The sequence below is a fragment of the Anser cygnoides genome, chromosome Z (assembly GCF_040182565.1).
Source record: "Anser cygnoides isolate HZ-2024a breed goose chromosome Z, Taihu_goose_T2T_genome, whole genome shotgun sequence".
Taxonomy (NCBI): Eukaryota; Metazoa; Chordata; class Aves; order Anseriformes; family Anatidae; genus Anser; species Anser cygnoides.
Genome location: NC_089912.1, coordinates 75,175,872 through 75,201,801, shown reverse-complemented (window position 1 = coordinate 75,201,801; position 25,930 = coordinate 75,175,872). Strand labels below are relative to the sequence as shown.

Below are 25,930 nucleotides of genomic sequence, written 5' to 3'. Positions count from 1 at the left end.
AATAGATACACTTTAAATATGTAGTTTAAAACATCTCTGACTCCAGTAATGAGATGTGCTAAATCAGCTGTTTTTTTCTACATGTTCTATATTCATACTTGAAAATGTTATTTAAACTTGACAGAACTAGCAAGTAAGAATACGGATGTCTGGAGCTGAATATTAACATTATTTTCATTGTACTCTACCTTTAAAGCTTGAACTTGACCTTCAGTAGTGATGTCCTTTAAGAGTTCACAAAACGATCGACACAAGTCAACAGCATACATCTGAAATCAAATAACAGAAGCACAGAATGTCAGGGATTGGAAGGGACCTCTGGAGATTATCAGTCCAATCCCCCTGCCGGAGCAGGAACACCTAGATCACATCACACAGGAACGCGTCCAGGCGGGTTTTGAGTATCTCCAGAGAAGGAGACTCCATAGCCCCCCTGAGCAGCCTGTTCCAGTGCTCCGTCACCCTCACTGTGAGAAAGTATCATCTCATATTTAAGTGGAACCTCCTATATTCATGCTTGCACTAAGCTTTATATGTTTACGTATATATTTCAAAACAATTAGTGATATTTTTAACAGAGAAGATTTTGAATCATGACATAATATCACTAGTTCATTTATTTCTTGTTAGAACTTATCATAATTTTAATCTGGCAGGAGAATCAATAGAGCAATGATTACTGCCCTGCATAGGACCTTTTCAGGTAGGAAACTACTAAACTGACCAACATTATTTCTAAATCTTTCAGAAATCCGATTTTATTGAGTGTTCACCATGTGCCATAAACAACATAATTCTATGATTCTAGGATTTTAACATTCTTATATTCACAAAAAAATGACCAAGAGTATAAATGTTAATGTGCCCAATGTTTCCCAACACATGTTAAAAAAACAAAAACAATAACTTGCCAGTAGGGAATTAAGGTGCTTAATAAGGAATATGAGGTTTTATATCGTGGTAATGTACCTGCAAAAATTCAGTCGATGATAAGAAAATATAAGCATTGATGATCTTAAAGCAATTTTTGAGGTTTTCTGAACTCAGCTCTGGAAAAAAAATAAAAAAAATAAACACGCAATTCAGAAACTCATAACCAAATTGAAATACAACCAAAACAATCCACTCCTAAAACTGGTTTTCCTCATACAGCATTAAAGTGCCAAATGCCTACAAATAGGAAAAAAAAAAAGTTGTTAGATTCAGTACCATTCACATTCTGTTTCCCTGCTAGGTTACCAGTTTCAGCTAACGTGTTCTCATATGGAAGCACAAGAAATCTTATGAACCCAAAAGCCAATTCTAATCAAACAAATAAAGTTTTGGATGTGATAGTGCACTAAGAAGCTACTGAAGACAGAACAAACGAAACACATATTTGAGAGTCCTGCAATTTCTGATACATCATCTCTTTCCTATTTGATTCACTAATTGTTGGATAGAATGAGTGAAAGAAAGATTTCAAGTCTGCTTGTCTGACCCATGAGCCACATCAAATGGCACTGAGCTTCTAGACTGAAACAAGCTGAGCTGTAGGCCATACCATGAGTACTTCAGTAAGGAAAGCACATAGATCTAATAGATGGTGTACAGCTGCATTTTGAAGACAGAGGTAAAAAGGCACATTGTCAGGGAGCGCCTGATACACAGATTAAGAATAATCCTTATCAGATTAAACAAACAGCAGGACCTGGCCGAGATCTGTGTGTTCCATTGCTTAAATGCATGCAGTCTATATGAAAGTGGGGCTTACACCTAGTGATGCTTACAAAGGAAAAACTTCTACAGATAATTTTCCAGGACAGAAACTATGGCTGGTTTTCTATTATAGTGTCTGAAAACTTCTAGCGAGTTTGAACAGTTCCTTCTTTCCCTTCTGATTATAAAGATCATTGAAGTTTCTGTTATTTGACATAGCCCTTAGAGAGCTTTGAATGAGTGATTACTTTAATATCTCAGTGATTGTACAGGTCATGCCTTATTATCACTCATCTTAAGTATTTAAATATCTTGACTTGAAAAGAGATGGACTTTCAAGTCATCCATCCAACAACCTCATCAAAAGATTCTAATATATTAGCTTTATTAGCACATTTTGTAGTCCCTCTCTATTCCACTCATGAAAACCCAGAGTACTGCGTTAAACTCTGGGGCTCCAAGCATAAGAAAACATGGACCTGTTGGAGTGAGTCCAGAGAAGGGCCATAAGGATTATCAGATGGCTGGAGCACCTCTCCTACAAAAAAAGGCTAAGAAATTTGGGGCTGTTCAGCCTAGAGAACAGAAGGCTCCAGGGAGACCTTCCAGTACTCTACTCAAAGAATGTTGGGGATGTACTTCCAGTACTCAAAGAGGGCCTGCAAGAATGTTGGGGATGGACTCTGTCAGGGGGTGTAGCAACAGAACAAGGAGTAATGGTTTTAAACTAAAGGACGGCAAATTTAGATTAGACATTCAGAAGAAAGTCTTTATTATGAAGGTGGTGAGGCACTGGAAGAGGTTGCCCAGAGAAGCTGTGGATTCCTCATCCCTGGAAGTGTTCAAGGCCAGGCTTGTTGGGGCTTTGAGCAACCCTGTCTAGTAGTGGGATGGGTAGCCCCGGCATACCCCAACCTGAAATTGTATCAGATTTATCTGTAATTTTAAGTAGTCTTACTGCAGAATTGCATTCATCCACAGAGAATATATTCCTCCATTCCACATTATTCAATCTGCTGCACTAAGAGATGGATGGAAGAACCTCTGCAACCCCTCTGTAGGGCAATTATATTCCTTCAGAATTTAAACATTAACAGTGCTGAAATGAAAATTAAATACTACAATTATGCTGTGATTTATTATTGTACATCAATGATAGTACTATGCTGTTTGAAGGAAGGTCAGCTATGCAAGTGAAATTACTCTTATCAAATGTAACATTCTATTCCTATATCTTTAAGATTTAACAACAGCACTGATTACTTTAAGGAGCAAATCTGATTGATTTGTACCACTTGCATCCGGTTCCAACAGCATTAGTATTCTGAAATGGATATGAAAAGCTTTTTCAAATTTATCTGAAAAGGAAAAACTATATATTACATTTGGACTAGTTAAAAATCAAAAACTTTTTTTTATTTTTTCCCCTTGAAGTTGACTGTTAAAAGAGATGTTTGACATATACCTGTGTTGATATATGCCACAAGCCTATGACATGGCCATGAAAAAGAGATGCTCAAATGATGAAAAAAGTAGTAGGAATGTATAGGACACAGAAAAAAAAGTCTAACTAAATCCTAAACTAATTTTTATGTATCCAGCACTGGAACGGCTTGCCAACAGGCACATGAATATGTGTGTCATAAAAATTCTCCCAAAAGATCCAGAAGCAAGGGTGAACAATTGCTTCTTTATGCTGTAAATTTAAGTTAGGAATTAAAGTCAAAGGACCCTGAAGGTACTGTTATCAGTAAAGATGATCATCTTCAGCAGAGAAAGCGTAAGAGGAAGCAGCAGGGGTGTCCTCAAAGTTCAGGTTTGCCAGGTGCTACTGATGGGCCAGGAAGTAATCATAGACAAATCTTGGTAAGCATCATAAGAGCACTTCATAAGAATTGTGCAACAGGTGACATTCTTTTGCAATCATCTAGACATGAATTCATCAACAGGAAACAAAGCACAGCAACATGTTCCAGTTAAGTGATATTCATAGCACACTTCAAAAACTACCTGACAATTTGTTCACAATGTATTTCATTCAATTTTATACCACTTCGCTAAAGAATATGGTGTACAGTCACAACCACGTAAGCACAGGACCTCATCACAAAAGCAGTTAGTGCAAAGCAAAAGCTGCAACACAGCAAAAAGCCAATGAACTCAACAATATACAATCTAAGACTGTCAGCCTGTTTTCTATGCCTCCTAAAACATATGCTTAAATACAAATGGTTATCAACACTTTTTTCTACAGTACCTTTGGGTGAGAGTTATCAAAGCTGCACTATTACATTTACAGTTCAATTCCCATAGTAGTTTGTCACCTATACATACATGAATACAGTACCTCTGTGAGAGGTAACATTAACACAAGTCTTAAAAATCGTTATCTGACAGTGAAGAAGATGAAATAAAAAGACAAAATGCGTACAGAACTTCTCCAGCAGAAAAGCTTCCTGTCATAACTACTTCCTCCTCCTCAGTGGGACAGAGTATGCTGCCTCTCTCTGATGTCCAAAAATCTCATCTAAGAACTTCTTTCCTCCTTTCCTTCCAGCTCTTCTAGTTCAACCATCTTGACCTCTAATAGCACACTTTTTCAGAAGGACACAGTCACTGACAGAGTAGTTAGTTGATCGCAGCAGAAAAACAATTATATTACTTGTGAATTAGAGTAATTCCATTCAGTAAAAATAAATTCAGAAACTGAAGGTCAGAAGGTTCATATTCCTTATACTGTATTTCCAACAAAATAATTTTGTGGAGTGCCTTGAAGATAATTCCCCGCCAGCTCCAAAAGACATATGCAAAGCAATCATCTACTTATGACCTCCCCTTCACCAGAAGACTTAAGACTGAATGAGAACCAGACTCAAGTGCGTTTTTTTCATTTATTTTATCTCAGAAAGTTAAGGCACGTAAGACATCAGGATCTTGAGACTAAGAATTTGAGGATCTCAAAATTCAAATGGATTTCTGCATCTTACCAACTGAAAATAAACAAACTTGCCAGTTAAACTACTTTGTCCTGTACTTTTATCACCATGGTGGGAAGAATGGGTAAAGAAGTGCTTTTCTTAAATGCTGGAAGTTTCATATAATTACTGCCACTGTATACTGGAACTTATAGAACTAAAAGTAGTAATTTAACTAACTTGCACGGTTATTTCTCATTAACGTATTTTCTTCCTCAGGTGGCTGCAGCTTAAACAGTGTTGTTGCATTGGATTTAAGTGGAGGATCCCTTTTACAGGTACAATGTATCAAAAAAGCAGGTGCCTAAGGCATACTGGAAATACTGCAGTTTTTATAACTGCATAACTGTAAAATAAATTTAGCACTAACCTAATATTCAAGCACTATTTCAACATCACTTTGCCATGTTTATGATATGTGGAAGCAGTCCAGCCAGATGTAACAAAAAGGGAATTGCAGGCAAACTGTGCATCAGAATGGTTTCTGCTTTCTGGAAAACATACGCTATTTGGACTATAGAAATCAAAATTTTTGACTGAAAAGACACTCAGAAAACAAAAGTTTCTCAGAAAAATGATCAAGAAGTAAACTAGTAACTCAAGGCTATACTAGGAAATTGGTTTATGATTACATATTGCAAGGGCAATTGTATTTTCACCACTCAACTCCATCGCTGATGTAGAAAAAAAATGACAGAAGCATGTTTGAAGCCTTACCTCCAGTAAAATCTGCCTAGCTTAACTGTAATATTTATGCTGTCAGCATCATACAATAACTGTCTTTAATAAGAATAAGGAACATTCCTTTGAGGAATGTACATTTTTTCCAAAGGAGTGTCTCACTCCTCTCTAGGATTCGTTAAAAAAATGAAACAAATTGTTACAAGCATAGAAGATAGACTTCATTCTCTAGAGCCTCAGGAACAAGGAGGGGCTTCTGGGGAACATGAAGCTCAAAGGCAGCCTTGTCTGCAGCAGTCACCTCCAAGCTCAAGAACGATGCATCCCAACACAGGGGATGTGAAGCAAAAACACCAGGAGGTCTGCATGGATGAAGGAGCTCCTGGACAAACTCAAACACAAAAAGGAAACCTACAGATGGTAGAAGCAAGGATGGGTAACCTGGGACAAATACAGGGATGTTGTCTGAGCAGCCAGGGGTCAAGTTAGGACAGCTAAAGCCCAGGTAGAATTGAATATGGCCAGGGAGGTCAAGGGCAACAAGAAGGACTTCTACAAGTACATCACTGATAAAAGGAAGGCTAGGGAAAACATGGGTGCTCTCAAGAAGGAAACGGGAGAGCTGGTTACACGTGAAATGAGGAAGGCTGAGGTACTCAATGACTTTTTTGCCTCAATCTGCACCAGGAAGTGCTCTAGGCACAACACCCGAGTCACAGAAGGCAAAGGCAGGGACTGGGGGAATGAAGGACCGCCTACTGTAGGAGAGGATCAGGTCTGAGACCATGTAAGGAACCTGAAAGTACACAAGTGCACAGGACCTGATGAGATGTAACCAAGGAGCCTAAAGGAACTGGTTTGAAGTGAAAGTGAAGTTTCTAAGCCACTGTCAATCATATTTGAGAAGTTGTGGCAGTCCGGTGAAGTTTCCACTGATTGGAAGAGGGGAAACATAACATTTTTTTTTTTTAATGGGAGAAAAAGTCAACCTGGGGAACTAGAGGCCAGTCAGTCTCACCCCTATGCCAGGCAACATCATGGAACACATCCCCCTGCAAACTACACTAAGGCACATGGAAAATAAGGAGGTGACTGGTGACAGACAACACGGCTTCACTAAGGGCACACATGCCTGATACATTTGCTGGCCTTCTACAAGGGGGTTACAGTTTTGGTAGACAGGGAAGAGCAACTGACATCCTCTACCTGGACTTGTGCAAAGCACTTGACACTGTTCCACACAACATCCTTCTCTCTAAATTGGAGACACATGGATTTGGCAGATGGACCACTTCAATAAGGAACTGGCTCAGTGGCTGCATTCAAAGAGTTGCAGTGAATGGCTCTATGTCCAAATAGAGACCACTGACAAGCGGTGTTCCTCAGGGGTCAGTATTAGGACTGGCTCTACTTAACATCTTTGTCAGCAACACTGACAGTGGGATTGAGGACACCCTCACCAAGTTTGCCGACAACACCGAGCTGTGCGGTTACCATGTTGGAGGAAACAGATGCCATCCAGAGGGACCTTGACAAACTTGAGAAGTAGCTCTCTGTGAATCTCATGCAGTTCGGCAACACCAAGTGCAAGGTTCTGCACACGGGTCAGGGAAATTCCAGGCACAAGTACTGGCTGGACAGAGAATGGATTGACAGCAGTCCTGAGGAGAAGGACTTGGGGGTTCTGGTTGATGAGAAACTCAACATGAGCCAGCAATGTCTTCTTGCAACCCAGAAAGCCAACTGCTATCTGTTTCTATGATTTAGTAATACATCCACATTTTGTCTGAAGAATGTGCCACGGTTTCCATTCATACCTATCACTACCACGGAATTTATTGCTTGAAAACTAGGCAGAATAGGGTAGGCAAAAAACAGAAGCAGCAAACGTAAGGAAAGCACAAACACAGGCCATTTCTGAACTTAACACAAGTGGAGTGGTAGCGTGATACAACCATGAAAATCATGACCACTTGTATATTGTGAGTTTCCCATAGCAGACTACCTGCTATTAACACAGAACAAGGAGGAGAAAGGGAATGTTTGTAGATATGAGTGAAGATAAAGAGTAAGTATTGGGCAGCTACAGAAACTAAAAGGTGTATCTGGAGATAAGATTGTACTAAAACCAGTACAAAATACAACTTTCCTGAGCACAGTTGTCATTAGAGACCTAATGTACATGAAGCAACAGTGTAACAGGAGGAATTATCTTCTGCCTACCCACTGTGTTGCAACCTTCTACTGACCTTCAGTCAGAATAAAATATTAAGAGCCAAAAAACAATCTGTAAGAAGAAAGCCGGTTTCTGTAATCTTATAAAAACATTCCTTTAAAAAAAAAAAAATTTGCTACATGAGCTCCATAGCCTAAAAAAGCACAACTAAAGCTTTCATTAAGCAAAAATATTTATATAATGAAATTGAAGTGCAAAATTTTTATACTGCATTTATTCACAAAGAAAAAAAATCTGAACTTCAATTCCCATTATTAAGTTTATATTTGGCAACAACTCAGGCAAAACTACTGCCTTTAATTTCAGTGTTGCTTGTCCAATACACTTTTAAACATTTAGGGAGTTTGAAAACCTCCTATGTAATTATTGACCAAATAATGGTAAAGCTAATAATGGAAACTTCAATTCTTGAAACTGGAAATCATCATTATGGCTGTAAGCAGAACAGGCAAATATATAACCCATACCAGTAAAACTCAGCAAATTTGGTGTTAGATTTTCAGTAACAATACTGGCAGTTGAAAAAAAAAAAAAAGCAAACTGAAGTTTTATTAGTAAAAGGCTCACCAAGAAGGGCGGACATGTTCTGAAATATTCTCAGGAGCTCAGGTGTAAGACAAGGACTATTCTCCAACGTCACTAACCTAAGAACAGATTAAATGAAATAATTCAGATGACTTATGAGTAACATTGACTAATCATTTTGACAGATGTAAAGCATTGCAATTTGAAGTAATCATGCACATGACCCACAAAAATAACATAACAATTGCTTGAAGCATATTTCAAGTCCAGTATCAGTCTTTTACAATATACAGAATTATAGAATCTTTACGGTTGGAAAAGACCTCCAAGATCATCTGGTCCAACCATCCCCCTACTACCAATGTCACCCACTAAACCATGTCCCTAAGCACCACGTCCACCCCTTCCTTAAACACCCCCAGGGATGGTGACTCCACCACTTCCCTGGGCAACCTATTCTAATGCCTGACTGCGCTTTCTGAGAAAAAAAATACACATTAGTAGAGTCATCGGTTTTTCTAAGGTAGTAAAACAAAGATATGCTACTGGTGGTTTTTGTTTGTTTGTTTTACAGGTAGGAGGGTTGTTGGTTTAAAAAAAAAAAAAACACAAACTAACAAAACCTCAAAAATGGAGCAGTGAGAAAGTTTAAGCATCTGACTTGGGGATCCTGGGCTGAACTCAGAGAAGATGGAAGATGGGAATATTGATGGTGTAAGGACCAGATGTGCAGTGCTTCAAGAGCTACAGCAGAAGCTGGCTCAAATAGTTTTTAGAGTCCCAGACATTTCTGCCAGCTCCATTCAGGTATCTCTGATGCTCTAGAACAACTTAAAATACCATATACATTCTTCAGCACAGGCATCAGAACAACCACCTTAAGATCAGCATTAATAAATCATAGAATGGTTTTGGTTGGTAAGATAAAATATGAAAGTTCTGATCTGAAACCTTGTCTTAAATTTTGTGAAGATCTTGCCATTTAAAGTTGCTCCTCCCCACCAATGGCATTATAGATCTTAGTTTGTAACATAAAACAGATCATTTTCAGATTAGGCGTTTGAACTACAGATACTTATTTACAATTTAGATCTAATGAATCTCTCACTGTTTTAAGACAATTTTAATATATTCCTATCCTGTAGGAAAAAAATGTGTTGAATTTGTTTCAGGTTAAGTTTTCTCCCTTTATAGGTGGCAGTTAAAAATAGATCAGTGCCACTTCTTATTTTATGTTCAGTCACCAGATAGCATGAGATAGCAAGACACCTGAAAGATAACTTTTCCATTTTATTCTTTTAAAACACACAATCTCTTCCAGCAACAAGCTCTGAGAACCAATGGGTTATTGTGCTCAAGTCAAGCATGTCAAATTGTTAGTTCAGCATGCACACTAAAAGAGATTCTAGACTTTGTCTTGCTGTGTATTATCTAAACAAAGCCGTATGTTGCTACGAACTGCCTCAAAAAGGAGGCAGTTTCAGTAGTCACTGAAAGTAGTCACTTTCAGTTGTGTTTCTTTTACCAACGTTTTAACATTACTTCTTAGAAAATGTCTAGTATAGATGATGTAAAGGTAAGATATCTAGAAAGCTTTTGTTATACTCCTTTTTTTTTCTTCTGAAGATATAAAAAGAAGAATTAAGTATTACATTTGATAAAAAATTTTCTTACCATAGCTCCAAACCGTCTTCCAGAAGATAGACATGCGGAGGCTGGGAAACATCTGTACTTAGCTGAATAACCGGAAGTAGAAAAGGATAGAGATTTTTGCTGTCTGCTCCCAGGCCCTGTAAAAGTAGATAAAAAAATATGTAAAATGCTTCAAAAAAAAATTAAGCATTTCATGGATAGAACTGAAAAAGATCTGTAATGCTGTTCTATTTATATACTGTAAACACGTATTTGAGAAATCAAACACTGAACCTGCTTCCATTTCATACAACATGAAGTTGCTTTGTTTGATATTTGAGCTCTCTCTCAACAAGTCTTGAGAAATTTATATAAACTTTTGGAGAATGAGCAGCTACTAATGGTCGGCAAGAACAATACACATTCCTAAATAACATTCACTAGTCATTCCATTTCTTGAAAAACTCACAGCTTTAACAAATACTAAATGATTACATGCTGAATAAATTATGCTAAAGATCAGAAATGAACTACTTCGACATTACTACATCCTAAATCTTTTGACACATTCTAAGAACAGGAGAAGGGTTTGATTTTGTTCCTAAACAAAGATTCACAGACTAATGATAAAGTTTTTTGTTTGTTTTTGAAGTGATCCATGAGTCATATACAAAGATGTCTTCCTTCCCAATGATGTAAAACACATTTTTCTTTCATCAGTTAATAAAAAAGAAAAACAAATAAAAAATACACTCAAGATAACCATTGTTGAAGCTACTCATAAATTAAAACTAATTTTACAAAGATTGGAATTCTTAAATTGGAAACTACTGGCCATTTTGCAATATTACTACAAGAGAGAACTAAGGCTAACTGAATGCAGCTTTTATATAATTACTAATATTTGTAAACTTAAGTTTAAAACTATCTAATGTTTTTCAATTAAGGTTTTATTTTGTAGAATAATTTATTATTCCTATTGTTAAACAAATTTTGAGTAAAAGAGAAACAACAGCAAAGAAAAAGAACCTTCCATAAATGTGTCTAAACTCTTTTGAGTTTGTTTTGGCCTACATAGTGGTCTGTAAGAAATTCCACAATTTATGCATTATGGAATTATTATTATTTTTTTTTTTTAAAGAACTAACCTCGCTTTTAAAAGAACCGTAACTTTTCTTTTAGTTGTAATGTATAACAGCTCCCTTTACACTTTTATTCCGCTGTTAATGTTTTCATAGACCTCTAATAATATCACTTTAGTCATGCCCTTCCCCAGGTTCAAGACTGCCTGCATATTCAGTCTTTTCCTGTATGGAAGCTGCCCTACATCCTAGAAGCCCTTCATAATCCTTGCTAATTCTACATTTATTTATTTATTTGGAGATACAGTATGGACTAGAGAAGGTGGGATGGTGGGATACAATGCATATTAGGGAAGTGTTTAATAGCATTAATTCTGCAGGCAGTATATGGTTATAGATTGCTTTATTCTTTTTTTAATTAACTTACTCCATTTTATTTGTATTTTTTTTCTGCCAAGAGCAGAGATATTTCCTGTTATTTCAGATTTAAGGATTTAGTTATACCTAGATCTTATCATTATCTTTGGATAAAGCAGCAAATAATTTCTGTAATGTACTTATAGTAAGCCTATAGAAGAATTACAGAATTCATAGTACTATAGCACAGAAAAGCAGGAAAGAAAGGCAAATTACCATCAGGAATTTGCACCCCCCTAAAGGTCAAAACTTGTTTGACTACGGATTACCAGCAACTGTCATTCTAGATATAACATTGCATACTGTAGCTATTAATGTTATATAGCAAAATCTAGGTATAAAAGTTACCTAGATTTCTCGATCTCTGAGAACCGTAAGACAGTAAGTGAACAAAATTAACTAAATGAACAACTATGTGCAAATGAAACCTAATGTTGATAAACACCACCAATATATTCTGGGCCACGAAAAGTTTCCTACAACATGCAGAACTACAAAAAAATCTACAAAAATCTACAACAAAATGGTCTGAGAATCATTGTATTCACCTTTATTCTCAGTATTACTACTTTTATGTTATTGCACTTAGACTTAGAAGTTGCAGTCATTAACAAAGGTAAGGTGACAGACCATGCTCAAAGAAATTTTAATAGCTCTGACAATACCATTTTAAAAACATACATTGAGAAAGCCGAAATACTCAAGTATACTCAAGAAGAGACTTATAAGCGTGGATGAATTCTCAAAAGAAAATAAAAATTTGAAATACAAACACAAGCGTATGTGATGCAAATCTGTTATATAACAAAGCAGGCAGCTCAAAGCTGCTATTATCTCTGCTCCATATTACACATGAACAAAGCAGAAGAGAACATAAAAGCTGAGAAAAAGTATTTTTCCCATGTGCTACATAATGTTGCAGAAATCATTGTAAGTGCACATTACAGGTATCGTAGGTTATACAGTAAAAAGACAACAGTAAAAATGGTAACAGAAGGGTCAGAATGCTAAATAAACAAGATGACCCATAATTAGTTAATGCCAAAAAAAACCTGGAAAGACATTATCCAAACAGTTAGAATTTAAACGATAAACATTTGATGATAGCCTGAATTAAAAAGCCAAATTAAAAAAAAAAAAAAAACAGGCACCACTCTGAAGCTAGTTATGTTGGCCTACTTCTCAGCCTATGATTTAGCAATGGCTCATTTTCCACATGAAGCCTGCAGCCAAAATAGGAATTTTGCATCCTTGGGAGCCAAATAAAACAAATGGGGAAACAGGAACACCTGCACTGCTGAAGTCTGAAGCACATACATTGTTTGTCAGAAGAGACTGACATTCCTAATGTCTTCTGGGACACAAAGGAAGCCAGAACAAGATGCTTCACAGACACTAAAAGAGGTTCAATTCCAAGATTATAAAACCAAACTAAAATGCTCCAGAACACAAGCATATCTGCTTAAAGAACTGCTTTTCCTGAACAACCCTCTGGAAACAAAGCAGTTGAATACTTAACATTACCTGTGGTTATCTTCATTCATAGCACTATGTTATTATAAGACCAAATGGCATTTAAAAATAGTCTTTAAAGCCAAAATATGTAAAGTATATCTAAATTTATCTATATAAATATGTAAACCCCCCCCCAAACACACACACACTGAGAACCTGCAGAAATGACTGATAAAAGTGGAGACACTAGCAACATTTCTGTACTTTTGACACCTTACCTGAACAAGATGGATTAGGGTGGTTAGAATGGCACACCGTAGCATATTGTGCTCCTCGCTCTGTTTCCAAAGGAGTGGTAAATACTGAACCAAACATCCTACATATGGTCGTATCTGAAGTTCAAAACACAAATGTGTTTCTTAGTATGTGAAAAAATGCCATTAATTTACCCCAAACATGATTTCTGACAGATTTAAGGTCTCCCTTAAACAGCATATCCCTTACTCTGCGACTGAAGTGATTTCTGACTGAACAGTGGTTTGAAAACAACATGCTACCTATGGTAACATTTGAGGTGACAAAAAAGCTTAAGTATTAAATAGAACATGAACAATAACTTAATAACTGAAGACGTTTCAATATCTGTATGATATGCGTCTGCACTACAACACAATTGCTGAATTCTTTAAGAAGACCAGAAGCAGTGCCAGGAAAAAGGATCCTTAGAGACATAAATGTGGTTGCTGAATGCTATTTTACATGAAGTTTTCAAACATACTAAGTTTCCAGAGCAGGACACTAATCTGAAGCTGTTACATCTATCATGATCATATTTCCGGAGAAGAAAAAAAAACAGGACTTCAAAGAACCACAAACTCTCAATTGCAAGCAAAATACCCATGATGTTACCTATTGCACATTTTAAGTGTATGTCTATTCTCTTGACATCTGTAACAGCAGGACTATCAACAAGCTAGAGTTTTGTTTTCTGTGCTTAAGACTTAAGAATTAAGCATTTATCAATCCCTAAAGATTATTTTAAATTTAAGATGTTTTCCAAAATGGTGAAAAGTACAAAAAGCAAGAAAAACAAAGTAAACTCAGATATAAATGTTCCAATGTAGATCAAAACTTAGACCTTTTTTTGAGAAGGAATGATATAAAATTTTAAATAGAAATAAGAAAACTGTCACTTCACACTGAATTCTAGTTCAAACTAAATGTTGTCAGCTCTGGGGAGAAAGACAGAATCACTACAGGGTTACATCTACCCTGTGATAATGACAAGACTGAAAGAGCCCACAACAAGACACTGAACTTAATTCTAAAACCTATATAAACCCTTTCGACCTCCATAAAATTCACAGACAGTGTCATCTGAAAAGTTTCTCCCCTACTAAAAAGAAAGCACAAATAAAACCACACACCAACTGCTTTCTCCCAGAAACAAGAGTCAATAGCCAGATGCTAGCTTTTATCCATAGTTATTATAAAACACCAAGTGCTCAGTTCAAAGACTGCAGAATTGCCATTGTCAGAGATAATCAAAATTCAGCTGGAAGAGGGTCCTGAATAACCTCTGACATGCTGTGGGCTTGCAGTGTACCTCCAGATGGTTGTCTTAACCTAAATTTTTCTATGATGCTCTACAGGGCTAAAACTTTAGTCTACTTTTTTCCTACAGTACTTAATAATGAATTAACCTTAACAGACTCATAAAGACTCTTACTGAACTTGCTTTTCCTGTTGCTTCCATGGCTGATATAAATACAAATGCAGGGAAATCTGCTGTCACGTTGACTTTTCCTACGATGAAAAATTAGGAGAGCTACATTTGGCTCTCAGACAGGATTACTTGTAGAAGGTGGAGAAACTACAAAGCATGCACTGTCTCTGACCTTAATAGAATAATACAGCAAAACAGAAAAGAGACAAAAGCAGTCAACAATTCATTTTAACACCTGCAAAAATATCATCTTTTAAGTTTAAACCGAACAATATACTTTAGCAGAAAGTTGGTAACTGCATGCAACTTTGTGTTAACTAGCACTGTACAGGCAATCCTGACCCTTACCCATGCCAATGAGAAATAAATTTAACTGCATTCCCTGGGAATGTAAAGCATTTTGTCCCCAAAAATGTCTCTTTTAATATATAAGGTTTAATAAAGGTATAGGTCAGATGTAAGATGATACAATTAGAATACAAAATGGAAATCATGAAAATTGCAAGAAATGCATTAAAATAAGCAGAGGAATTCATTCTGTACTCCAAAGGGTGAGTGAATGCCAAAAATAAATAGTAATTTAAAAAGTTATAGTAACAGAACAAGAACAATATTACACAAAAAGACAAATGAAAACTAAAAAGTAGATGACCAAATAAAGGAAACAATACGGGCACCTACCATAACAATAACCAGTCGACTAACCAATGCCATTTTTCTACTATTTTTGCAGAAGCCAAAAAACAGTAAGTTCTCTGTGGTGCTAGTACAAAGCTAACACTGTCTGAATTCTAAAAGAAAAAATACCTGTACGTTGACTCTTTCATTCACACATGACAGAACATGAAGAACATGCATTTTTGTGTCACATTCTGTTACTTCCTGAAGTAGCTGAAAGAGCAGTGTGAACATGGATTCCAGATACTAAAAGAAAAAAAAAATAGGGATTAGACCATCAAAAATACTATCCAAGAAACACAGAACATCCTGAGTCGAAAGGAACCCACAACATTCATTGACTCCAACTCCTGGCTCCACACTGTACCACCCGAAAATCAAACCCTATGTTTGAGAGTGTTGTCCAAACAGTGCTCAACCACCCTCTCCATGAAGAGCCTTTTCGAATCAGTGATATGAATTGGCAGTTTTTCAGTATGCTTACAACACCGAAAGATAAAGTGTCTTTGAAAGTTCATGAAGTGTGCAAAATGTTACTCTTTCATTTAGAAAAATGTACACTAGATGTCCACAGACTAACCTACAGAATTCAGATATGCTCTTACATAACAGTTGAAGTATGTAATCAATCTGAACACAGATAATTTTCATGTTTCAGATACTATGAACATTATTTCACAAATAAAATTCTATGAAGCTGAAGGCCATCACTCCAGAAGGAACACTTTGCTAGGGTCTGAGCAAGAGTATAGTCTTCTAGCTCTTGGATCAGCAGGTAAAATTTAGATTTTGAACTTACAAAGACATCTTAACCAATTCCAATGTTCAGAGTATAGATACACTCTGCATTTTGTTCCCTCCCCCCAAAGAGTTACAATTAACACAGAGGTCATAATCTAATGAGGACAAACACCTGCTAAATTTAAATATCAAAACACATCTTTGCTGCATTTGTAAGTAGCATTTTATTATTTACTCAATGCCAGCAATGATGACCAAGTTAAGAAACATCAAAATAAGAAAACAAATCCAGGTTTTTAATGCACTATTTTAACCACATGTCTATGCTTACTACTGATGTGCAACAGAATGCTGGAAAGTACTGTTTGAAACAGGTAAGAAGGAAACTATTCACTAACAACAGCATACATACTGTCTGAGCATGAAAAATCTTAGCATCTGGTAACGCTTGGTATATATAGTACTAAACACCACAAGAAGAAATTGTAATAATCATAATAGAGAGGTCTTGAATTGTCTGTCTGAATATTGCACATCAGCAACCTTAAGGGCAGCAACATGAATCTTCACATTCTGCCCTATGAAAACTAATAATAAATGCACACACATACACACTGATTACTAAATAGCTTGGTTTAAGAAGAAATAGGACATGATGTTTTTTCCTGCCTTTCTCTACAGATATGCCAGCTCATGAGAATACATCCATATAAATGCTCTTACCGGTAAGAACTGATCAGTTCTGAACTCAAAGTCATCAACAGGTAAAAAGCCATTAAGGAAAATAATACATTGCACAAGACTACAGTAAGCTAGTATTTTATGAATACATAACAATTATAATGTGAAAATGTTGGTAGTAAGTTTAAAGCTGCTTATTTTCCAGTAACATCTAATTTAGAATTAATCAAGTTTCTATGTTAGTAAAAGGATATTTAACTTCAGTGTTGTAGCAGTTTCGATACGAACCTAAAAGACAAAATATGCATAACACTTATGTCGATTAAACATTATCCTGATTATCAACATAGTATCTAAAAATATCAAACCAGTTATTTTAGTAATTGAATTGTTCTTTGTGTTCTGTCATCCTCTAAGAAATTTGGTTACGGAATCACAGAACCATAGAATCCTAGAATCATTTAGGTTGGAAAAGACCTCAGAGATCATCACATCCAACCATTAACCTAGCATTGCCAAGTCTACTGACCACTGACCATGTCCCTAAGCACTACTTCTACCTGTCTTTTGAATACCTCCATGGATGGTGAAACAACTATTTCCCCGGGCAGCCTTTTCCAATGCCTCACAACCCTTTCAGTGAAGAAATTTTTCCAAGTATCCAAGTTAAACCTCCTCTGGAACAACTTGAGGCCATTTCCTCTTGTCCTATCGCTTGCTGCATGGGAGAACAGACTGACCCCCACCTTGCTACAACCTCCTTTGAGGTAGTTGAAGAGAGCCATAGGGTCTCCAGATCCTCCTTTTCTCCAGGCTAAATAATCCCAGCTCTCTGAGCTGCTCCCCATAAGACTTATTCTCTAGACCCTTCACCAGCTTTGTTGCTCTTCTTTGGGCACACTCCAGCACCTTGATGTCCTTTCTGTAGTCAGGTGCCCAAAACTGAACACAGTATTTATTTGAGGTGCAGCCTCACCAGAGGCCAAGTTCAGGGAAGCAATCACTTCCCTAGTCCTGTTGGCCACACTATTTCTGATAAAGAAATTTGGTTAGTTCAACTCAAGACATGTTTTTGTTTGCTTTAATTTTAGTATCCTTTACAGTTAGTTTGGCATTGCCTGGAGAAACCACCTGGAAAAACTACTCAAGAAAAACCTTCACAAACGTCAAGAAAGAATTAAGCAAGATCCTTCTATCACAAGCATGTGAAAGAAACTTTCACAACAGTGAAGGAGTTTAATTTGAGATTATCTCATATCTTGCTGTCACCCAAAAAGCAAATAAATCAAACTCAAAAGGTAGCATGTTCTTCCCTGGTAGATATCGGGAAAGCACTAACTACGAAGTCATAACATTGGCAGGGAAATCCATCCTGTTTTTGCTAAAGCTGTCTGGAATCACGGAAATAACTGTTAGATTGCTAGTTAGTAATATTTAACAAACTAGCTAGGTTTTGACAGTCTCGTTTGTTTTTTCGTTTTGTTTGTTGGGTAGATTCTAGGTCTGTTCAAAATAAAAAACACTAATACAGCTTCTCAACTTAACTTCACCTGCTGGTAAACTGAAATTGTTGATTGAAACCACGGAGTTGTGCTCAGATTAGCAACCAATGACATTTATCACAATCTGTCAGCAGACAATAGCTATGTTGATGCTTAAATAATATTGTATACCAGATAGACTGTATCACAGAATATTCTTGTTTTATCTATACAAAGTGTTCCTGAGTTAATAAATGATCTATCTCAAGATTCCTCACAACTTTGTTACAAAAACAGATGGTTGCTCTTGCCATTCATTTTCCCAGATTCATCACCTAGTGGACATCTTAAAGGTTGGTTTCGTGCCTGTGAACTTGTTTTCCACTATATCCACAGACTCCCTCAAAACTTCCCAACAGATTATTTTCTGCACAACACAACAGACTTTGAAGTGTGATGTTATTGAGTTTCCAAGGTTTATATAAGGTACAGTATGCATGTTTCACCTGTGTTTATAGAAAATGTGTAACCCAAAATATTTCTTATATTTACCACTAGGTCTTGGTCTTGAAGCAAGTTACGAATTGCCTCATACAACATAGGCCTCAAGTCTGATTTGAATTTAACTGAAATCCACTGTCCAATCAGCCAGATTACTCGTCGACGTATTGGTTTATACCTTTAAAAGAGGGGAAAAAATATCATACTCATTCATTCATTATGCTTGCTGTTCTAAATTACTTTGATGAAAAAGAAATCTAACAATCAATACAAAAACAATATTCTGCAAGACAAGTATTAAAAAATTTTGTCAAGACCACCTTTCCAGAAATTTAATGTAGAATTTTTTTTTTCCAAATCAAAATTCTTCACCAGAAGGCTTGGGAAACAAATTCATGTCTGAAAACAAACAAACTACCAAAAAAAACCACACAACTCTTCCTAAATGAATCTTGAAGATGTCAGAAACACAGTTTATTTTGCGCATAACACAGCAATAACTACTGCAAGCTCCTGCCTCCACAGGAATTTCATCCCAGGATATCACAAATGCCAACCAAATGGTATGATTAGGTGTCTTTCTTACTATAAATACAACTATATCACCTGTGGAAGATTTTTTGTCAGTTTTTGCTTATGATATATGGGTAGACTGCATACATATACCACCATAAATATGCCAAAATCAGAATATGCTGCCAATACCACGGCAGCTTTACAGATTGGTGTTGGGGCAGCATTACAGCAAAGGAATAATCATATATACAGGATCTCTAATTTTTTCCCATTTTTCTGACATTTAGCATAACCATTACAGTACTTGGCCACTGGCAGATAACAGAATGAATTTGTGATATTAAAAAAAAAGAGACTAATGAGGAAAATAAAAAAATAAAGCATCGGGGACACAGTTAAAGTAAATAATTAGAAAAGAAGTATACTGTAATGACAAGTACTTAACTTTCTTAAGGTTAGCAGGATCTTCCACTGTACATGAAATTTAACTGTATTTGTAAAAAAATGTTTATAACTGCCATTTACAAATAAAAAAGTCAAATAGCAGCTCTTTATGGAAAGTCATTTACAACTTATACCAGCTCTTAAGGGCATTAGCATACAAATTAGTTCATATTTCATTTCACCAGACTCAACTGTTATCTGAATTTCAAATAGAGAAGAAAAAATAGCTAGTTGTTTCAAAGGACATTAGGGTCACTACCACTGACTTTGAAGAGCACAGTAAGACATATTCTGAGTCAAAGGGTGATTTGGAATTCACCTAATGAGGATAGCAGTAGAAAAGGATTTAGCGTTCTTCCCCCAAGGGAAGGGTGACAGCCTGAGGAAATAGGAGGAACACTGTCTTCCTAGTCAGAGTTGTCCATCTCTACTCTGAGGTACCAAAAAATATCTGTCAAAATACCTTAAGAGAGACACTAAAGACAGGTACTCACATGAAGGCCAGCCAAGTGAAGAGGACTTTGGTGGGATGCAAAACCCTTGGCAGACAAACTATGGAACACTCTTCACACAGAACCAGACTGTAATCATTCACACTTTTTAAACATAATTCAAATTTGCCCTTACTTCCCTATTTTATTGCTGGCCAAACTAACTGAAGAGTGCTACAGAAGGCTTGTACTACTACCGAAGAACAAGTCACCATCTTGGCCAAGCTACAGTTTCACAGAAATCACTTCCACAGATTTCAGGGCTTTGCTGCCTAAAGGGTTCTGGGAAGTCAAGAGGCCTACGTAATTTCCTTCAAATAAGAAAATGTGGCTGTCCTGAGAAAGTTTAGTGAAGTCAAAGAGCTTCAAGAGGACAGAGTGATAGTATCTTTACAGATCGTGGGAAGTAGCCACCACACTAACAAACATTAACAAAATATAAGTTTCACAAACATTGTCACATCTGTGACTGTTTACCTATTCATATTTCATGCCTCTGTTCGTTTAGTGGATGTGTTTTAAATAACAAGCATTTCTCAGTTCTGCAATTATCAGATCTTCTACCTTACCAGATCTGTATCAATAATTCATGTTTCAATAAGGAATACATACCAAACCAAGGTGTTTACCTGTTATGAGAAACCTGCAGTTCTGCTAGTAGCTGGTTTTTAAACCACTGATCAAAATCCACACTATCAAATAGCTCATAAGCAGCCAGTCCAACCGCATTATACACTGGGGAAAACAATAAAGTCATGCTTATTGTTTGGTTTAATGTTTTATTTTTAATTCTAAATAATCACACTAATTTAAGACTAAAAACACTTTTGCTAGTGTAAGTGCAACAAACAAAAGCAATGCATATAACTTAAATAGAACTTAAACACTCCTGAAAACGGTTAAAAGCAATAAGAACAACGAAGATCTCATTCTAATATCAAGAGTGGTTTAATTAGAGGCCTCAGACAATTCTTTTGCCAAAAAATATCCCTATCTATAAAATAGATAGAATATAGCCATGACAGCATTGCAATTCATTTACTTGCAGAGAGGGAAAAATAGGACAGTAAAGGACATTGTCTAAGGGCTTGTTAAAAAGCTGAAAAAAATACCATATATTTACACGAGTATCTCTAAAAGTTAACACTGACATCGAGCGCAAGGAAAAATAGGACTTAGATCCTACTTTCCAAATGTCTTAAAAAATACATCTTGCATATGCTTCATATAATGTTTAAGAAGTCAAGCACATACACAATAGCAGCTCTGTTCCTTCAAAGGTAAAGTAAAATTTAATTTACCAGCATCTTTAATCAGTATAGCACTGGTATCTTCCATGTTCGTAGTTCCTACAAGACAAAAAGTTAAAGAAAAAAGCATAACTAAAACAAAGAATGCAAGCAAGATGCTTTCTTAAACAAAGAGCTTACACTTCAACTAACTATGCTCTAAATTAGGACTACATCACTATTTTTACTTACAATTCAGTGTTTAAGCTTTGATACCTTTTTCAGTGAGTATACTGAAATCTAATCTGCTTTCACAACCTTTTTTTGACTTGCTTCCTCAGATCAGAATTACATTTCATGACAATATGCAAGTCAGAAATTGCATTTTAATGAGCAGATTGAAGACCATGTGGTAGACATTGTAAACAGTTACTACCCTGACTTAGTTCTGATATACTTTATATGTTTATGCATGTGTGCTTAGAATGCCAAAGTAAAAATTTTCTCAAGTCTTGAAAATTAATGAACTCTTAATACCATCTTGTACTTTAAGTCTCAAATTGAAAATATCCAGAAATTGGTACTTGGGGTCTTCAGAGAAAAAAAAAGTATGAGTATCTGATAGCATAAAAGTAGTATCTTCCATAATTCTTGGAAAACAAAATAACTTAACCCTTCTATAAGAAATCTTCTGCTATTCCCAGTATCAAAGCATAGCAAACCATCCAGAAACTTATGTATACTAAGAGGTTCTGGATGTGAAGTCAGAAATAAACATTCATTTTCTGAGCATGGTTTCTATTTAATAGGATGTACTCAGCCATTCCGGTTAAGTTCAAATACAAAACATTATAGTAAGTCACATACGATGCAACCTGGAGAAACAAAACGTAAGCCAAAATGATAGAGAAAAAGTGCCAGTTACTACTTGTTATCTTCTATGGCCACTGTAAACTTCAGCTTGGGAGCAAAAAAAGAATAACTTCTCAGCCTGCAAAGGCTTCTGTTTCATACAGAAAAAGACTAAGATTTTAAGACTAAGTAGATTGTACAGAGCTGGAAAGTCCTCTAGACCCTCCAAAACAACAGCATAACTTGAGCTTTCTATTTAAATGTTTTTTTTTTTCCCCCCTGATTCTTGCATAGACATGGCAAAATCAACATAAACTGTCTTGCAACATTTGAATAGAAAGTTCCCAGTGAAAACCAATCTACAGACTTCATTAAACTTCACCATTCTCAAGAAAGCCTGGAACCTCACAGAAGCAGAAATGCTTCTATCTTTGTCAGTCATCTAAAAGTCACATTGAAAAGGAAAGAATCCTTAGGATTTCCTCTTCCTACATACACATTGTATTTTTTATAGCAAGTTTAAAAATGTTAATGTATTAACAAATTCTTTCAAATAGAATACAAAATGAATGTGCTATGTAGCACTAGCTATCACAAGGTAAATTTGTTTAATATTTGATAAAAGTTGATAAAACAGTTTATAAAAAACAAAAAACACTACATTTTACAGTTCCTGTATGTTTCAAACAACTTACCTTGCAGACTGTGAACCATTTCTAAAAGCACAGGGGTAAGAGTCTGATTGTACTCATGGAAAATATCAATAAAAAGAACTTCTGTACACGGCTGAAAATTTAAAACAAAAAAAAACTTTCAGAATCAAGACAATGGCAATTAAAATGTATTTTTTGCTGCATTTTTTTAAGTGCCGAATACCTTACACCGAAAGCCATAATTTAAAATGTAATCTTCTGTAGACAAATTAGTTTTATATGAAATACCATTTCATATTATACAGTATATAATATGAAACAATATTAGCGAGCTCTGTGGTACAAGACTGCATCTGTGGAGTGCCACAGATAACTCAGAAGCTAGTGACCACACTGTAGGTATTTCACAGTTTCCTTTTGGATTAGTTCAGTCATTTGGACTGAATGCAGAGCTATACTTGCATTTTGGAACACATTAGATATTCAATGTTATTTTAGTTTTAATCTGAACGTAACCCAGCGAATATGCTTTGAGATCTTGCAAAGCAAAGCACAGCATGGATAATTGGGAGATTCACTCCAAAAGAACAGTTTTGATCTGATCTGAAAGGTACAGATGCATCTGAAACTTCATTCATCATGTATACTAAAAAAGTCATTAGTGATAACATCAGTTATCAGTTTAAAGAAGAGAATTTCTCTTCAATAACCACCAGATCCTACACAATACAAAATGCTGAAGCAAACTCCTTTTCCTCCATTCTAGAATATGAAGCGCATAGTTTCCAATAAATTTCAGAAAGTTTAACCATTGATAAACAAATGAAGTTCATTTACATTAATTTGAATGAAATTTCTCTAACTAAAGATTTTTTTCTGAAAAACATGAGCTTATCTTTTTACCACCTATCATCTCTCCTGGTTACAAGACTATTAAGAAGTGCATGCAGAGATGTACAATGTTTTATTTCAAAGTGAAATACTTACTCTGAGACTGTACTTCCAAGAATCTCCTCCTGTCTCTTCTACAGCTGTTATTTCACAAAGAAAAGGAGAAAGCATTATTTCAACTATGGTTCAAACAAAGTTTAGTATTTAAATGTGAGTATCACGGACAACGGAGAAAGCTCTCACATTATGGAAAACACAGACATACACTCCCTCTGGAGGTTTAACAAGACTGCAAAAAGTAAACCAATATTGTAGGAGGTATATATATTATACCCGTATCTAAATAAATTGTGGCCAACTATACAAGTTTCTTACTGAAGCCTTCTGGGTCCTCTTCCCACATTGTTAATTCTTCCTCTGTCAGCAGAAAATAGTGAGTGACTAATCTCCTACATATCTCCATTAGTGTTGGATATGTGAAAAATGCCGTCTTTATTTTATGTGCTTCAAGAGTTTCAGGACTGCTATCTGAAATGAAACGCATAAAATTTCAGATTACAATTAAATAGTGAGGAAATTCTTCAGTATACGTGCGGTGAGGCCCTGGCACAGGCTGCCCAGAGAAGCTGTGGATGCCCCATCCCTGGAGGTGCTCAAGGACAGGCTGGATGGGACTTTGGGCAACCTGGTCCGGTGGGAGGCATCCATGGCAGGGGGTTGGAATTAGATGATCTTTAAGGTCCCTTCAAACCCAAACCATTCTGTGATTCTATAATTTAATTTTAGTAGAGTTCTCAAACACTACAATTAGATGGCCTTTCAGTCAATAGTGATTCACAAAATATTTACCAAGTTTTACAGCTACTACTTAAGTGAAAAACACTGTTTTACTGTTGTTTTATATATATATATATATACACACACATACATACACACACACATATCACATTACTGAAGAAATTAATTTAAAAACACAGAATTCAAAGAAAGTTTCATTTATATCTATTCAAAAAGTTTATCCAAATATAATCTTAAAAACAACTAGGATGACATTGTTAGTTTGTTTTTGTTTTAAGGAATTAACAGTGGTTATAGAAAGTAGCAATAAAAACAAATACTGCATGCTATACAACCAACACAAACACTGTATATGTTTGGCAAATCCATGTCCATATATATCAACACTTTAACCATCAATACAAGAATTACCTGTATAGAGACAGAGGCATATATTACTAAGTTTTGACGCATTAAGTGCTTCAAAAGTACGACTCGAGTTCACTAACAACTCGCAAAATTTTTTTCACAAAATATAAAAATATATTTAGTAAATAGAAGCAGTACCTTCAATATATTTTGATGGCTTATAAGCATAATTTTTTACAATCATCTTGATGAGATTCATGCACTGTACAATAAAGCGCTCAAATACAACTCCTTCACCAGCCTCTGTGAAAACATAGCTTACAGCGAACTCCAATGACCTCTGAATTAAAGATGTAAATGAAAAAGGATGTTGATCCAGGAAGTCCAAAAGCTAGAAATTAAGCAAGTAGAAGAGCAAAAAAATCAATTTTTTGTGCAAGTCTTACATTAAATGCTTTCATAAAACTATTTACATAAAATTATAGAAAATAAAATTGAAAGGAGGAAATTAGGAAAAGATCAGTATCAATGCTTAATGAAGCACTAGTTTCTCCACTAAATTATTGATTCACATTCAAAATTATCTTTTGTTAAAAGTTTAAGGAACAATACCTGTTTTCAACTTGACCAACTTGATAGCAACACAATATGTAAAACACATCCACTACAATTAAAGCCGTCAACATTTTAGCACATTGCTTTCCACATGTACTTCTAGAGCAGCATTTATATTTCATGTTGTTTAAAAACAAATTCCAGCCTCCAACTGGGTAACTACTAAGGAGAGGCAACCCTCCGTATTTTCACTGGACCATAAACATACAGCAAATTATTGCCAATTTCCAGACATCCTATACTGTATCACGAAAAGCAATTCCAATGTACACAGACCATAAGGAAAAATATTTAAATTGATCACTACAGATACTTGCTACCTGTTCATAAGACATACCAGATGCTACTGACATTCTCATCATTAAACACACGGGACATAAGAAAGATAGGAGGTGCAAGGGTAAGATGTTTTAATTCTTTTTTCCCCACACACCCCACACTGCAGAACAAGCACTTGCTTCTTCACCGTAGTTCTTCTAACTCGTGATCTAGAATGTGCTTACAACTTCCTGATCTCTACTACTTGGAAAAACACCTAAAGCTAAATTCTTGCATCTTAGTTTCTATAGATGGTAGATTATCTA

At 35.8% G+C, this 25,930-nt stretch overlaps 1 protein-coding gene across 8 annotated transcripts in view; it reads right to left on the bottom strand.

The window, feature by feature from the left end:
• IPO11 (importin 11) overlaps positions 1–25,930 on the bottom strand; it is a 110,332-nt gene that overhangs the window by 44,433 nt on the left and 39,969 nt on the right. For all 8 annotated transcript variants that reach the window (XM_066988839.1, XM_066988841.1, XM_066988838.1 and 5 more), the window contains 15 exons: positions 24,930–25,122; positions 23,961–24,113; positions 23,682–23,725; positions 22,737–22,827; positions 21,262–21,309; positions 20,590–20,695; positions 18,561–18,687; positions 16,782–16,815; positions 16,570–16,610; positions 15,235–15,351; positions 12,980–13,093; positions 9,790–9,905; positions 8,158–8,234; positions 970–1,049; positions 189–269 (listed from right to left, as the gene is read on the bottom strand). In XM_066988839.1, coding sequence (XP_066844940.1) covers positions 189–269; positions 970–1,049; positions 8,158–8,234; positions 9,790–9,905; positions 12,980–13,093; positions 15,235–15,351; positions 16,570–16,610; positions 16,782–16,815; positions 18,561–18,687; positions 20,590–20,695; positions 21,262–21,309; positions 22,737–22,827; positions 23,682–23,725; positions 23,961–24,113; positions 24,930–25,122 — 1,422 coding nt within the window. The remainder of the gene's footprint in view (positions 1–188; positions 270–969; positions 1,050–8,157; positions 8,235–9,789; positions 9,906–12,979; positions 13,094–15,234; positions 15,352–16,569; positions 16,611–16,781; positions 16,816–18,560; positions 18,688–20,589; positions 20,696–21,261; positions 21,310–22,736; positions 22,828–23,681; positions 23,726–23,960; positions 24,114–24,929; positions 25,123–25,930) is intronic.